The 14106-nt window shown below is 45.1% G+C and overlaps 2 protein-coding genes across 2 annotated transcripts; one reads left to right on the top strand and one right to left on the bottom strand.

The window, feature by feature from the left end:
- The first annotated feature begins 277 nt into the window (after positions 1-277).
- Positions 278-7351, top strand: LOC109735589 (glycosyltransferase BC10). Its single transcript, XM_020294806.4, has 11 exons — positions 278-494; positions 1147-1659; positions 1778-1876; positions 3673-3773; positions 3853-3924; positions 4338-4428; positions 5287-5367; positions 5885-5941; positions 6024-6146; positions 6243-6281; positions 6815-7351. The coding sequence occupies exons 2-11, from the start codon at positions 1279-1281 to the stop codon at positions 6941-6943; spliced, it is 1173 nt and encodes a 390-aa protein (XP_020150395.1). The 5' UTR covers positions 278-494; positions 1147-1278; the 3' UTR covers positions 6944-7351.
- An 81-nt stretch (positions 7352-7432) lies between these two features.
- Positions 7433-11753, bottom strand: LOC109735594 (putative clathrin assembly protein At5g57200). The gene is made up of 15 exons (XM_020294810.4): positions 11488-11753; positions 11299-11368; positions 10470-10567; positions 10199-10337; positions 9905-10032; positions 9721-9813; positions 9595-9645; positions 9423-9488; positions 9273-9338; positions 9076-9156; positions 8875-8946; positions 8609-8782; positions 8438-8516; positions 8138-8256; positions 7433-8035 (listed from the first exon to the last, which is right to left on the bottom strand). Exons 1-15 carry the CDS (start codon positions 11566-11568, stop codon positions 7589-7591), a joined length of 1764 nt encoding a protein of 587 aa, XP_020150399.1. The 5' UTR covers positions 11569-11753; the 3' UTR covers positions 7433-7588.
- Between the last annotated feature and the right edge of the window lie 2353 nt (positions 11754-14106).

Genomic DNA, 14106 nt, shown 5'->3' with positions numbered 1-14106 from the left:
AATTTAATCCAGCACTCATCATCTAAGGGATTTTGAAAGTGAGCCTTATAAACAAGAAAGGAGGGAGTATTTATCTTTGAGTTCAACCAAGGACGCAGGCAGGGGTAGTAACATTTTACGCTGCTAATTTTAGGAAACAGCAGACGTCCTTAATCAATACAGTATATAAGGCCGCTTTATCTTCCTCCCGTTTCCACACTTAACTGGGTGCCGGAAAAGGGTAACATCCGAGGCGAATAAACAGCCGGGAGGGAGCCATATTAATTAATCCATTTCTGTTTTAAATCCGTCCTCCCCTTCTTCGCCCACTTCCACCACCACCACCACCACCTCGTCTCCCCTCCCTCCCACCACCTCCGCCACCGCCCACCGCCCAGCTCCAGCCCTAGCTCCGATCTCGCCGCCGCCGGGCCCCGGATCCCGCCCCGCGACGAGACGCGCCACGGCCTCCTGGTCCTGGGCACGACGCTCCCTCCTCCCGCTCCGCCTTGCGTGTAAGTCCTCCTCCTCCCACCGTCTCGAGCGCGGCCCGGCGCTCCTGCTCGGCCTCCTAGCATTGGGGAGCGGGGCGCCCCGGAGACTGACGCGGCCTGCCGCTGCGTTCCGGCTCTGTTGCTCGTGCTGTTTGGGGCGCCGGGGCTCCGGTTTGCGGGTGGGTTTCATGAGGTGATTCGGGCGTGTTGCGCGTGATTTGACGCGGGATTGTGCGTTTTGTCAAGGTGGCGATCGGGTTCGGATTAGAAATGCGGTGTGGGTCTCGGTGGGGATCGTGGGATTTGGCCGCGAGTTGACTTTTGGGAGCAGCGGCCATTTTGACCATGCCCTGCGATTTGATTTGGACAGGGAGATCGCCGCCTCATGCTTTTTGCTGTTCTAATCGTCTAGACATGCCATTAACTCGAAATGTTTATTTGGGGCCTACTGGCCAAACTTCGTTCTCACAACGGAAAGAAGTGGCAACGGTAAGAAAAAAACAGTAGATCTCATAGAATAGCATATAAGAAGGTTCAGGACGGTCTCGTTGTTGCGTGGCATCTTGCCGTATTCCCTTCGTACATGACACATCCCTTGAGTGATCGCCATTGCTTTGTTTCTTGTAGATGAATGTGGTTCATGGATTAATCTTTGTGTAACCTTGCATTGCAGAAAGGTGGCAGCATTGGGGGGATAATTTTGTTCTCACCCTGTGTGGTACGTGGCATGTAGTTTTGGCGTTCTGAAGTATATGCGGAGGGTATAATCCGGGTATATTACTCTTGATTCTGCAATGGCAAGGAGATGAAAGTACCGCGGGTGTGGCAGCGGGGCAGCAAGGACATGACAGCCATGCCACATCCGCGCCACCGCACTGCCAAGAAGCCCATGTGGATAATTGTGCTACTGTCAATTGTTTGTGTTTCGTTGATCAGGGCTTATGTCTATCCTCCACGGCGCTACTCGACCTGTTACTTCTTTGCTTCAAGTGTTTGTACTCCCTTTAAGGATTGGCTCCCTGCTGTGACCCGGCGGGAGCTGACCGATGAAGAAGTTTTTTCGTCTGTGGTTATCAGGGATTTGCTTTCAATGCCTATGCCCGTGTCCAAGAATCCAAAGATTGCATTTATGTTCTTGACACCTGGTTCATTGCCCTTCGAGAAATTGTGGGAGAAATTTTTGCAGGTTCTGTGCTGATATTCATATTCCTTTTAGACGAATATAGAGTTCATAGTATATCTGTATGTAGCAATGTCATCTTAATCTAAAATGAGAAATGGTGTGCCTGAACTTCTGTATACAGGGCCATGAGGGACGATATTCCATCTATATCCATGCGTCGCGTGAAAAGCCTGTGCATTCTAGTCCTTTGTTTGTGGGCCGAGAAATTCGCAGTGAAAAGGTACGAAGTTCAACCACTACTTAGTATGCTTCTTTTCTCCGTTTATCTTAATCCACACGTTTAATCAGGCGATGGAATTCAAATAAGTAACAAAATCTCGTGGTTGCTGAGAAAGAAGAAAATCTTGTCATCGCTCGTGTTTTCGCTACATTCTTAATTGATATGCAAAACTGGCAAAACAGTAACAAATATGGATCATACCGCAGTTAGAAATATGTACAAGGGTGTAAGGCTGCATTTGGGCAGTAGTACATGGATAAAGGGAGTACTGTACAATGGCGACTGATTGTCTATATAGCATTATTCAGTGATTATTTAAACCACGCTAATGCAAGATAACTTGATTGCTCATTCAAAAATGGGTGCCGAGATAACTACATGTTGCTCATATTACAAGATGCCCAAGTCTCATAATCTGACCATAAGCCATACTATGTCTCTATATAATAAAAGATTAATGCTGTTTCTACTATTGAGACTTTGGGCCTGTTTGGGACTGCTCCACTTCACCAAAATCAGTTTTGCTCCACTAAATTCACTTTGGAGCAGTTTTATCCAGAAGTTGTAGCACTACCAAAGAGAATGTTTGGCTTCCATATAGCTCCAGCTTAAAGAATGGGAAATTTGGTGGAAAGGATCTATTTGATTGATTGAGGAGGGAGAAACGAAGGGGTATCCACTTACCGGTGGCAGTGGTGGGTAATTTCCACCCAACTCCAGCTTCTAGAGTTTTTTGGAGCACCCCCTGAAGAGCTTCATAAAAAACTGGGAGTTGTACCTCAGATTCTAGTTTTTTTGCAGAGCGGCATATCATGGAGCTACCCCGTTTGGCTTGTGTTTTCTGGAGCCGAGCTGAATTTTTAGGAGCAGAGCAGTCCCAAACAGGCTCTTTGTGTTGTATGCCTTATGGAATTTGTTTCTACTATTGAGACTTTATCTCATGTGCCTTATGGAATTTCCGCAAGATTAGAAAATCTTTTCTTTAAATGAGAGGTGGTGGTGGTTCATCCACGCCTTCCTTCTCTCCTTTTTTTAACCGCTAAAAAATCTTTTAACAGAAAGAAAAACTAACCAACTCAGTGAAACATTGCTAAGCTCGTTTAATAAACGAATTTAACCACTTCCTAGAAAACTAAAGTTGAGCTACAAGGGTCGTAAAGAAGCATGACTAGGTGTGGCTGTGAAGGTGTGAGGCTGTAGGCCATGCATGATGCCGGTTTTGGCAGAACTCAGATGAGCACAAGAATGCAACTGAGATGTAAGGCAGGCTGGTTCATTGACATTGGTTTAACATGATCAGTATAGTTTTTCGTAGCAAAGCACAAATGTTCAGCTAGTCTACCAAAATATAACAGATGTTATTGTGAGATTATGGGGATGATTGGATGATAGAATGCATTGAGATATAAAATTGCAATATGCATAGAAAAAATGTGTACATGATATATTCGTAGAACTGATTACAGTTGACATAGGAATATGTGAATGCAACTGGATTAGTCATGCATGTGATATGAGCTTTTTGCCTGGCTGTAACTTGCTGTCTTTTGTAGTCATGCATGTGAAATGAGCTATTTTGTCTAGCTGCAACTTCCTGTGTTTTGTACGGGGTTGGTTCTCTTAATTAAGAAGACCACTATACTGCTTTGCAGCAAAAGAACCATTCCCAACTTCTAGAATTTCACAGCAATTTGTGATTCCTGTCTTTTTTCTGTATACAGCACATCACATTATTAGTTTATAAGCTACATGTTTTTCTTTATAAAACTAAACATTTTAATTTCTTTATAATGCAGGTAGTATGGGGCAGGGTTTCAATGGTTGATGCAGAGAAAAGGCTGTTAGGAAATGCATTGCTAGACATTGATAATCAATTTTTCGTCTTGCTTTCTGACAGGTTTTCAATAATTCTTGCAAAAGGGTTCCTTAGTCAATTTTCTTCCAGTATGTTAATATCCTTTTTCTTTGCATGGCAGCTGTATTCCACTACATACATTTGATTACATCTATAATTATCTGATGGGAACAAATGTTAGCTTCATTGACAGGTAAGAGAAATTTAACTAATATTTGGATACCTGTAAGAAGAGAAAACACAAAAGGCAGAAATGTAGCGTAGCATCAAGAACACATAGTGCTATTTAGAAGATATCAACTCATGTATTGATAACAATACCTATACTCTTGTCTAGTTTCGCTTATCATCCTATTTACATGGAAACAGTTGGGAATATGGCAGATGCTACACTGTGCACGTTTTATCTCACTATCACTTGTATTTCTTATGTCAAAGGAATGCACACAGCACATACGTCATCGAAAGGATAGTTTAGAATACATTACCTGTATCTTCCTTTTTGAAAGAATATAGCAAGGAGTTATGTTTGCTCCCCACTTTGTATGGCAGTGTAAAATATGTAATGTCTTTAGCCTTCTATTGATTGTTTGTCCATACTATCAGTTTCCTGGATCCTGGTCCTCATGGAAGTGGAAGGTATTCTATAGAAATGTTTCCTGAAATAGAGCACAGGGACTTCAGGAAGGGTGCGCAGGTACATGTTTTGCTTTACTACTACTACCGTGTTTTATAAAATGTACCACAACATGCATATGGTATCACAAAGGAACAAGTCCATTTTACACCCTCAACTCTTCCAGAAGTCCAGAAAACACCTCCAGCCATTCCTTTCTCACCCTCCAACTACTGAAACTGTCCACCTTTCGGTCTTTTTCCCTAGGCTAGATTCATGAGTGGGTCTCGACATGTTAGCAGCCACATCAGTTGTCTTGGCTTATCTGGCATCCCAGCAGGCGACTCTATATAGAGTGGAATCCTATGTAAAGAGAGAATGATGATGGGGGCGTTTGTATCAATGCCCACATCACTGTCATAGAAACATGTAGTGTCACATCAACCAAAACTATAATGTTTTAGGGATAGGGGGTTGTTTTGACCAGTTGAGAGGTAAGGGATTGTAACACTTAATGGTTTTATAGCTGAGGGTATTATTGGACTTGCAGATAAAGTTGGTCTCATCTGCTAGATTTAGTTGTGGTGACCTGGTGGGTTTCGAGTTGAGGGGGTACAATGGCATGCTGGTAGGTACAGCGGTAACTTAGGGCTTGGATACTATTCTCTTAATAAGTTTATGGATAGCTCGATCAGGATCACATAGCCAGCCTTTCTTTATATAGAGGAATTGGGAAAGAAAAAGCTTAAGCCGAATCTGAAGGAGAAGTTAAGCACCAACAAACTTAAAAAGAAAACTAAACAGATTGATAATATCCTAACTTGTGTATCAAGGTGATTTGGAGATAAAGGCATAGACTGCACCTTATCCTCCCTATCGCAGATATGTAATCACTTGGATTTCTTCATGCTTTGCTGAATAATTTTGTGCTTCCTGTAGTGGTTTGCTATAACAAGAAGGCATGCTATACTGATTATGTCAGACAACCTCTACTATCGTAAATTCAAGCTATATTGCAAGGTACGTTTCACTCTGATGCAAATGTCATTGCTTGTTGCATGCATACATTGATAACTGCTAGCTCCTTTTCTATGAGAAAATAAGTAGGTTTTGTAGAATAACATTTGATAATAATGCTAAGGTGTTAGTTTAGGTCTAAACCTCAAGATGTATAACTGAAAATGATCTGAAATTGGGAGAAGGCTTCTGCCGCAGAACCTTATTTCGATTGCTTCATAGAAAAAACCACATGGAATCATGGGGGATAGTGCTTCAAACGAATGCTCACAGACCTTCAGACAGGTGCCTCCTATTTCAGCAGAGTGTGGCACTGTATAAAATCAGGCTCAAATAGCCACATCACATGCTGACAGGTGCCTTCTATTTCAGGCTATAAAATCAGGCTCAAATAGCCACATCACATGGTGCCATGATTGTTCTTATGCTGTTTTCAGAACCTATGCTTTGTGTTTCACCTTGCGACTGTTCTTTGGAAGTTGGTTTTAGATAAGCAATGTTTTTGCTTTGTGTTTTGCAGCCAACAGTGGGACGGAACTGTATCGCTGATGAGCACTATTTGCCAACCTTGTTCAAAGTTAGTAATAAATCTTTTGAACCAATATCTAGCTTTCTGTTCTCCATTTGCTTTTTTTATTTACTTCCACATTAATGTTCAGATAGTAGATCCTGGTGGGATCTCTAATTATTCAGTGACACATGTTGACTGGTCTGAGGGGAAATGGCATCCGAGGTCCTATAGAGCTGCTGATATTACCTATGAACTCTTAAGAAACATAACGGTATATGCTTTTATCTTGCAAAATGAGAAACACAATTTTGCCAATTAACATGATCTGTATGTTATGCACTGACTCAACTACTTAAATGTTCTGCAGTATTTCAATGAGATTGTGCACATTGCAAGTGATGAGACTGTAAGCATAACAATTCCTCCTTATCGCCTAATCACAATATATGATTTTTCTGTTACTAGGACTTGGTGATCATTAGTTGATTGTTGTGATCTAGTACTTGCCTGTGAATGCCTGAAGATATTTTTCGTTTTGAATTTTTGCATTCATGTACTAGGAATCTAACTTAAACATACCTTGCATGTGATTACTATTTATGGATGTATTTTTTCCGAAAAGGAGGGGAAACCCCTGGCCTCTGCATCGGTTGATGCAAGCAGCCATCTATTGTTGCATAGTTTCAGTATGCATACAAGTCATACAAGAGCACAAAAGACTAGCACAACCAGTTGGTAATAAGATTACACGTTTCCCTTATGCCTCACTAATCCTATTACCAGACCGCCATCCAATGGACATTAAGATATTGTGTTCGTGTAATCAGCAGTCATTCTGAAGAATTCCATTCCAATAGTTCAGCAAAATTTCTAGATGCAAATAGTCGTGTTGTAGCATTGACATGAATGATTTGACATATTTCTTTATCTATATTGCAGAGAACTGTGACATCGACCCCATGTATATTGAACGGAAGAAAGAGACCATGCTTCCTTTTTGCAAGAAAATTTTACCCAGATGCTGTCAACAATCTACTGAAGCTATTTCCCAGTTACACATCTGCTTGAATTCTACACGATTCTTTGCCATTGGCCTAGGATTCCCCTAGGATTTTTTCTTTTATGTAAATTTTGCAATTGATACTTAGCTTCTTAACAGAGATCCAGGGCCAGAGACATGTCGTTGCTACAACAATAGCGACGCCCTGTCATTCTGGGACCCTAGGTAGGGCTGATGTGATATCTATTTAGTATATGGACACTGCCCTCATTGTAATCCATTGTGCCTTGTGCATGTTTCTGTTAGCTGTCCATTTCACCTTTTCCTCTCATTCTTGTATTTCTAGCTTTCCCTTTTTAGTTTCCTAGCTCCCATCTCTTGAGGAACAGGGTTTTTGTCACGTTCAGCCCATTCTTTTTGGACACATATTATGAAATGAGAGCAGCCTTATAGTCTAGCTTGCTCAGTTTTGCCCACATGTTTATATTTCTGACCTCTTTTTACTCTGTTGGGGAAATATTCGATGTAGTTAGTATAAAAAAGGAAGTTGTACTTGGGTCATGTTTGCTCCAAATGTGGATATTGCAAAGGTCAGTAGTGTACAACTGTACATCATCTTAACCCAATAGAAGAATTCAACTTGTACTGGTTGCTCTACTGAGAATGGGAGTACCCATCTATATTGACTGAGATCAGAAACAGGGCCAAGCAATTCAGAGCAAACTTAAATTGCCTTGTTTTGAAGGAGCAGCCAGTGTTACAAGGTCAGTGAAAGGGTCACCAAACGGATTGTAAGTTCCGGTTGGATGCACACAATACTGGGGATGCTGCTGGAAATACTGGTGCTGATGCTGATGCTGCTGAGCTTGGAAATACTGCTGCTGCTGCTGCAGCTGGGGCTGGTAGTATTGCAGCTGAGGCTGGTAGTAGTATTGCTGCTGATGTTGTTGAGCCTGGAAGTATTGCTGCTGCTGGGTCACCATTGCCAGCTGGGCGTTGGAAGGCGGCGCAAAGCTGTTGGACATGGCGAAAGGGTCGTTCGTTTCGAAGGGGTTGTTGGCTTGTCCAAGGCTGCCGTTGTAGGTCACGCTGGCGATCTGCTGCCTCCTCGCCCCGTCTTCGTAGAGGCTGTCGAGTAGCATTATGTCAAAGCCCCCAGCCTGTTAATCAGATGGAAAATGTTCAAGTGATTCATTCTGCTCAGTTTGAATTTTACTGAGTTCTAACGGAAACTAGCTAACTAGCAACGGTATTATGCGGACCAATTTGGTCTCTATTGGTTGGCTGGTGTAGCGGCTTGGAGCAGTGACGAGGGCCAACTCCCACCCAGATGTGCTGCCAGAAAACAAGTCTTGACAAGTTGATGCTTTGCTTCCATCTCCTACAAGCAGAGACCAAAAAGAACATCTGATGATACTTTCTCTAAGGACATTTGGAAGCAACAATGCAGGCAAGTTAATTGGACATTAGATGATCAATGTTTCGGCAACCATGCTTGTAAATTATGATGCTATTTTAGAGAGTTTGACAGGAGAGGGATATATGGCGATCTTCTTCTGTACCTGGTCCCACAATAGCGAGTGCAAGCGCGTTGTGTTCATCAAGATCCACGACAAAGGGATTCACCTCCTCATCCAGGTTCTGCATAAAGCATGCAAGCAGGAAAAGACAGTAGTGAGATTCAGAGGAGATGAACAAAAATGGGCTGCAAAAAAGCTTATGGAGAGAACTACAAGTAAATCTCCAGTGGTTTCCATTGCCAGCAGTTGTTGTTCAGGCTCAGGCGTAGGGTCAGGCACCGGTTCTTGTTCAAGCTTTGTAGGTTCTTCTTTCTCCTCTTCGGCCGGCTTTTCGGGTTCTGTTGGAGCTTCCTGGCTGTAGGTTAGTAGCTTCCTCTCCTCACTGTCCTGTTTTGGCAACAGGAAGAGTTACCAAACAGAGTGTTACAACAGAACTGCTGTGGCGCTTGGGCTTATTTGTAGAACAGGACTGCACTCACCACTCTCCTGATTGTGGGACGGGGCGCTTCTCTGATGTACTCCTCCATGGCTGCAAGAAATGATGGGGGTGGCTGTAGAACATTGCACGATGAAAAGCACATTAGAACACCATGCTCATGAGATGAAGAAGTTAGTCATTTAGTCTTCCATCGTTCAAGATCAAGGTGAAGGGATGTGCAGCAGGATGATGAGGAACCAACCTGTCTGAGAGTAGGAAACTGGAATGTCCTGGCAAGCTCAAGATCCTTGCAGAATTCGTAAAAATCAGCAAGGTTTTCTACCTGCGGATTAGACAAAAATTCTACTAGTGTCAAAAACGCTCTTATATTATGGGATGGAGGGAGTATAATTCAAAGCAATAACAAAGTACAAATTTGGCATAAAGAAGATGACAGACCTGCATGCTAGCTCTTTTATAGATTGCAAGAGCCTTGATAGCATCATACCTCGGCATGTCGAAGAACTGGATCATACCAATGAGATCCGGAAATCTATGGTTATACTTCAGAGATATTAACAAATACAATGTCATGAAAAATCACTTTACCATATCAACAAGGTTGATGATTCCATCATTGATTGCGCAATATATTTTAAAGCTCTCCTCCAAAGCCTGTCGCATGCATGCAACACACCGCCATAAGATATCCTAGATCAAATGATATCTTGTAAAATGGAAACGACAACCTTTGTAGTTAAAAAAAAGGCTTGTGGTTTACCAAGGCTAATGCATATTGAATAAGGTAATTTGAGCATGCTAAACCTTCAGGCTGCAAAGGTGAAAACATGAATTCAGCTAGTAAACAGTTCTCAAAGCCAGTAGTGTAACAGGGCAGTGATCAGACCTGGCAGCCCATAAGCCTGAAGAGCAGTTGCTGCAATGAAGGCAAATGCTCCATAAGATCAAGGCAAGGCAGCGTCCTGGTTCTACTGTGTGCCTGCATTTCTCAGGATCACAGCCTTTCCATCCGCACAAGGCAAATAAACAAAATTTCGCCGCCACGATTGCTGAGAAGACATAGTCCCTACCTTGGCAGAATGCTGGGGAGATCTCATCAGACGCTCAGTTTCGATGTCGTATTTTAGATTCCTAAAGCACTCTAGCCGTTCCTCCAGGAAGAGCGTGTAGGTGCGAACCCACGCGGAGCAATCCCAAGCTGCCAAGATCAAGAACAAGGTGAATCAGTTGAGGCGCCATTTCTACCGATCAAGAATTGGGAAATGCCATTGCCTTCGGGTATCTTGCCTCCTTGATGCAAGGATCTTGCAAATCTTTTTCCGTGTTCTCGGGAGGAAAAGAAGGAGGCATTGCAAGGGACCAACCTAATGGGCTCGAGTCATCCTTGAAACGCGCCATGTGCAAAAGGTTTCTTTTGTGTGAGTGGGCCAGGAACTCCTCCTTGAAAGTAGGATCGCCTTCTCGCAGAAGCCTGTGTATCACTATCAACGTCTTCAAAGCGACCTACAATGAGATGGCATGAACAATGTAGTGGTTAATGAGCTGACAAGAAGGCTAGAAACATGGTTTTTCTAACCTAAACCTTAGAATAGAAGATGAGGAAATTGATAGGAGGCAAGGAGGAAGGACACCCACGGTCCAATTCTTTGTCTTGGACAGCCTTCTGGACAAGGCGTATATGCAGTAGGCCACATCGGCGCGAGGGCGGGTCACCGAGGTTGCCAAGAATATTTCTGCAACAATGCGAGACGAAATGGCAAGCTTACAAGATGCCAAGAATATTTCTGCAACAATGCGAGACGAAGGCACCGTTCGGTTTCTCTCCACTCCGCTCAACGCCGCGGAGCTCGGTTTGAGCTACTCCGTAAAAAGCTGCAACAGCTTGCTCCGCTCCGGGAGCTGAGTCGTGGGAGCGGAGAGAAACCGAACAGGCCCGAAATGGCAAGCTTACAAGATGAACCTGATGAGCCTGGCAAAAAAGGAAGATAAACCGGAGAGCGGTGATTTGGTGCCCGGGCTCAGATGAGTCTGGGCATGAACAGTACCGTGATTTAAAATAGAAAAAAGTTCAAAAAATTTCAAAAAAATTCAATTTTTATTGTGGTGCAAGATAGGCCTGTGTGTGTTGCGTGTAAAATTTTGTGAAGTTTGAACATTCGAGAAGCTCGTCGTAAAAAGGGCAAATTTCGGATGTCTGAATTTTTTTGAAAAACGCACTGTTCACGCCTACTTTTGTCTTTTTTGCCATGAGCTTCTCAAATGTCCAAACTTCACAAAATTTTGCACGGAGTTCACGCACAGGAGCATCTTACACCACAATTTTTTTATAGATTTTTTTGGACTTTCTTTTCTATTTTAAATCAAGGTAACTGTTCACCGGGCTCACATGAGGGCTCCAGGTTGAATTATCGAGAGAAACCGTCCTAAATTTTCTAGGCGACGAAAGAGCGGATCGATTGCTCACTTCTGACGTGGCGCTCCTTGGGAGGGCATTCCACGTGGTTGGTCGCCTTGACAATGGCAATATCCAAATCCTGTCAAACCCAAGCAAGCTAGCCTTGTGAATCACACATCGATTATGGTAGGGAATGCACATCGAAAAGAGAAATTAATCGCAAGGAATGACCCATCCATGCGTTGGTTGGTGGCTGACCTTGAAGTCGCTGTGGACCTTGGCGAGGCCGACCCTGGTGGAGTCCTTGAGGGCGCCGTAGGCCTTGCGCCACGACCCCATCAGGCTTCCCCACCCCACGATCACCCCCGCGCCGTGGCTGCCTCCCTCTGCTCAACCGGCGGGTGGGGGTGGGGGAATGGTCCCCCTCCCGGGCTGGCTCTCGTTGACCCCTCGCGCTAATTTTGGCAAAGGAAGCTAGCTCCATCGGTGCCGGTGCGGGCGATCCAGCTGGCGTCCGTTCGCCCCTACGCGTAAGCGGGAACGAATAATTTGAGCACGATGAGAGAGAGAGAGAATCATATGGGTGGTGACGTGGTGTTCGTATGTGTCTGATTACCAAAAAAGGCTTTCGCCCCGCTTTCAAAGGTCTAGTACAGAACACACACATATACAAGGTCTAGTACAGAACACACACACCTAAAAAACACACCGAGATCCAAAGGTACTGCTGAGGGCACAGCTCAACAAGCCCAGAAAAAACACATAAAAAAAGGGCCGAAGCCAAGGCGAGCGCTCGCCAAGCATCTAATCAGGCTCTGGAGGAGGTGGAGGGGGCGGCGGTGGGAGGACCAAGAAGAAGAAGAAGAAGAACCGCCTGCAACCGTGACATGTTTTGCCATCCAACACGGGTCTATATCTGTCCGCGAGGCGGTCCGAACGTCTTTTTTCCCGCAAACCGGAAGCAAACGGATGTGTGTGGAGTCAGAACCGCTGGCACGCCCGATTCTAACAAACCTGGCCCAACCAAAATCCTCTCCCTCGCCCGCGCTCTTTTCCTCCAGAGCTTACGCTCTGCATTGAAGTCGGCACAGAGCAGACACGACCTCTCACTGACACCGACATTGAAGCGTCTTGTCAGCCGAGAGCGCCACCCGCTGCACACGCTTTTCTTCCGCATTAAAAAGGGCATTCGTCTGCCCGCCTACCCCCATTAAACCAGCGCTTGTGCCAAGGAACCTACTCTGGCACCCCGAGCACCACACGCCCGTCCCTTTGCAGACCGACATTAAACACCTCTCTGGTTGACGCCTCGCATCCACCCGGTATTTAAGCGTGGCCAGGCGCCGGACAAGAACCACACAACACCTCGACATCAATCTCCTCCTTGCACCACACCCGCCATGGCCTCATCGAGCTCCACAGCCCTCTAGGACAGCCTCTCGCCCGAGCAGAAGGATATCGCCGACATTGGAGCCGTCTGGGTTGCCCGGAGTGCCAGCCGGTTACACGCTGGCTTACCGGCAAGCCCTCTGAAGCAGGTGCCAATGCCATCTCCATGTCATCCTCGACCGTCCAGGCTGGCCAATGTCGTCTCCCGATAAACCAACCGCGAGCGATGGCGGAAACGCGTTCGACGGGTGGAGAAAGAAGCCATGCTAGCGGATGTTGACATGGCGGCGGAGCGATTTGCCCGGGGCATGGACGACGACATCACCAACAACGCGTCAGTCGCGCCCCTGCACCACGACGATGAAGGAGGCATGTCCGCATCCGTTGCCGATAACAAGGAAAGTAGAACATGGGAGGCCGCCGCCGTCGCTTGGGTACCATGAAGGCCACTGCTACCGCCTCCCAGGTTGCACAGCCGGTGACTTGCCCGGTGAGGGAGGTGTAGGCCACGACGGCCGTCTTCCCCTGCCCGAAAACCAACCCTGATCCGTGCTTCGCGGTGGCGGAGGGAGGCTATTCTTCTCCTGCTGCTGAATCATATCCCTCTGGGGCTCACGGCAGTCTGATGAACGGGCTGCTGGACATAGGGAAGACATGTCGTGGGAATGGAGATCCGTCGTGGCCGGCATTAGACTAGTTTTAGCCTAGTCCAGTGTAGTTTGGTTGAAATATGTCCGAAATGGAAATGGTTTTGTCTGGTTTGTATGAAAATCATCTGGTTTGCATGTAATCTGCCCGGCCTAGCTTAGATGGCCGACTCCCGCACCCATGTCCATGGACTGGTCACTGGTTCTTCCCTGTTCGCGGACGGATGCGGTGTCCGGTTTGCGGGCCAGTATTGAAGATGGCCTAAAAGTACTTTCTATGTGCCCAAGATACATTTTTTAGAAAAACTTCCACTCTATTCATCAATTGTCAAAATAGTACAAAAATACCAAAGATAAAAATTACATTCAGGTTCTTAGACCATCTTGTGCGCCCAAGATAAATTATGTGTCGAGGGACTCGACAAACAATTCCTCGACAGAACATATAAAGATCCCCTGACCCTTTGTAAAACTGCACGCACCAGCCAGTTAACCCAAAAGCTCAAGCTGATGGGGAAAGGTGGGCTAGGCATTTATACGTCAACATTTCAGTGTGGCTCCCTCAAACTTAAACGTGGACCAAAAATGGCTGCAACTTTTTTTTATTAAATTTTATCAACCGGGTCTTGAACTCAAAACTTTTTGTCTAGGCTATTTTAGCCCTTAAATGTGGGATCGATGTAGCCATGTAGGCGTTGGTAGAGTCATGCACTCAAGACCTTTTGACTCGGTTACCATGTAGAACTGCATGCATTAACTAGTTCACACAAAAACTCAATCTAATGGGTAAAGGTGAGCTAAGCGTTTATACGTCAACACTCTTCACGCGCAAAGAAAACTT

Source organism: Aegilops tauschii, chromosome 6, assembly GCF_002575655.3.
Source record: "Aegilops tauschii subsp. strangulata cultivar AL8/78 chromosome 6, Aet v6.0, whole genome shotgun sequence".
Taxonomy (NCBI): Eukaryota; Viridiplantae; Streptophyta; class Magnoliopsida; order Poales; family Poaceae; genus Aegilops; species Aegilops tauschii.
Note: the sequence above shows the minus strand (reverse complement) of the source record. Positions and strands in the feature narration are given on the sequence as shown.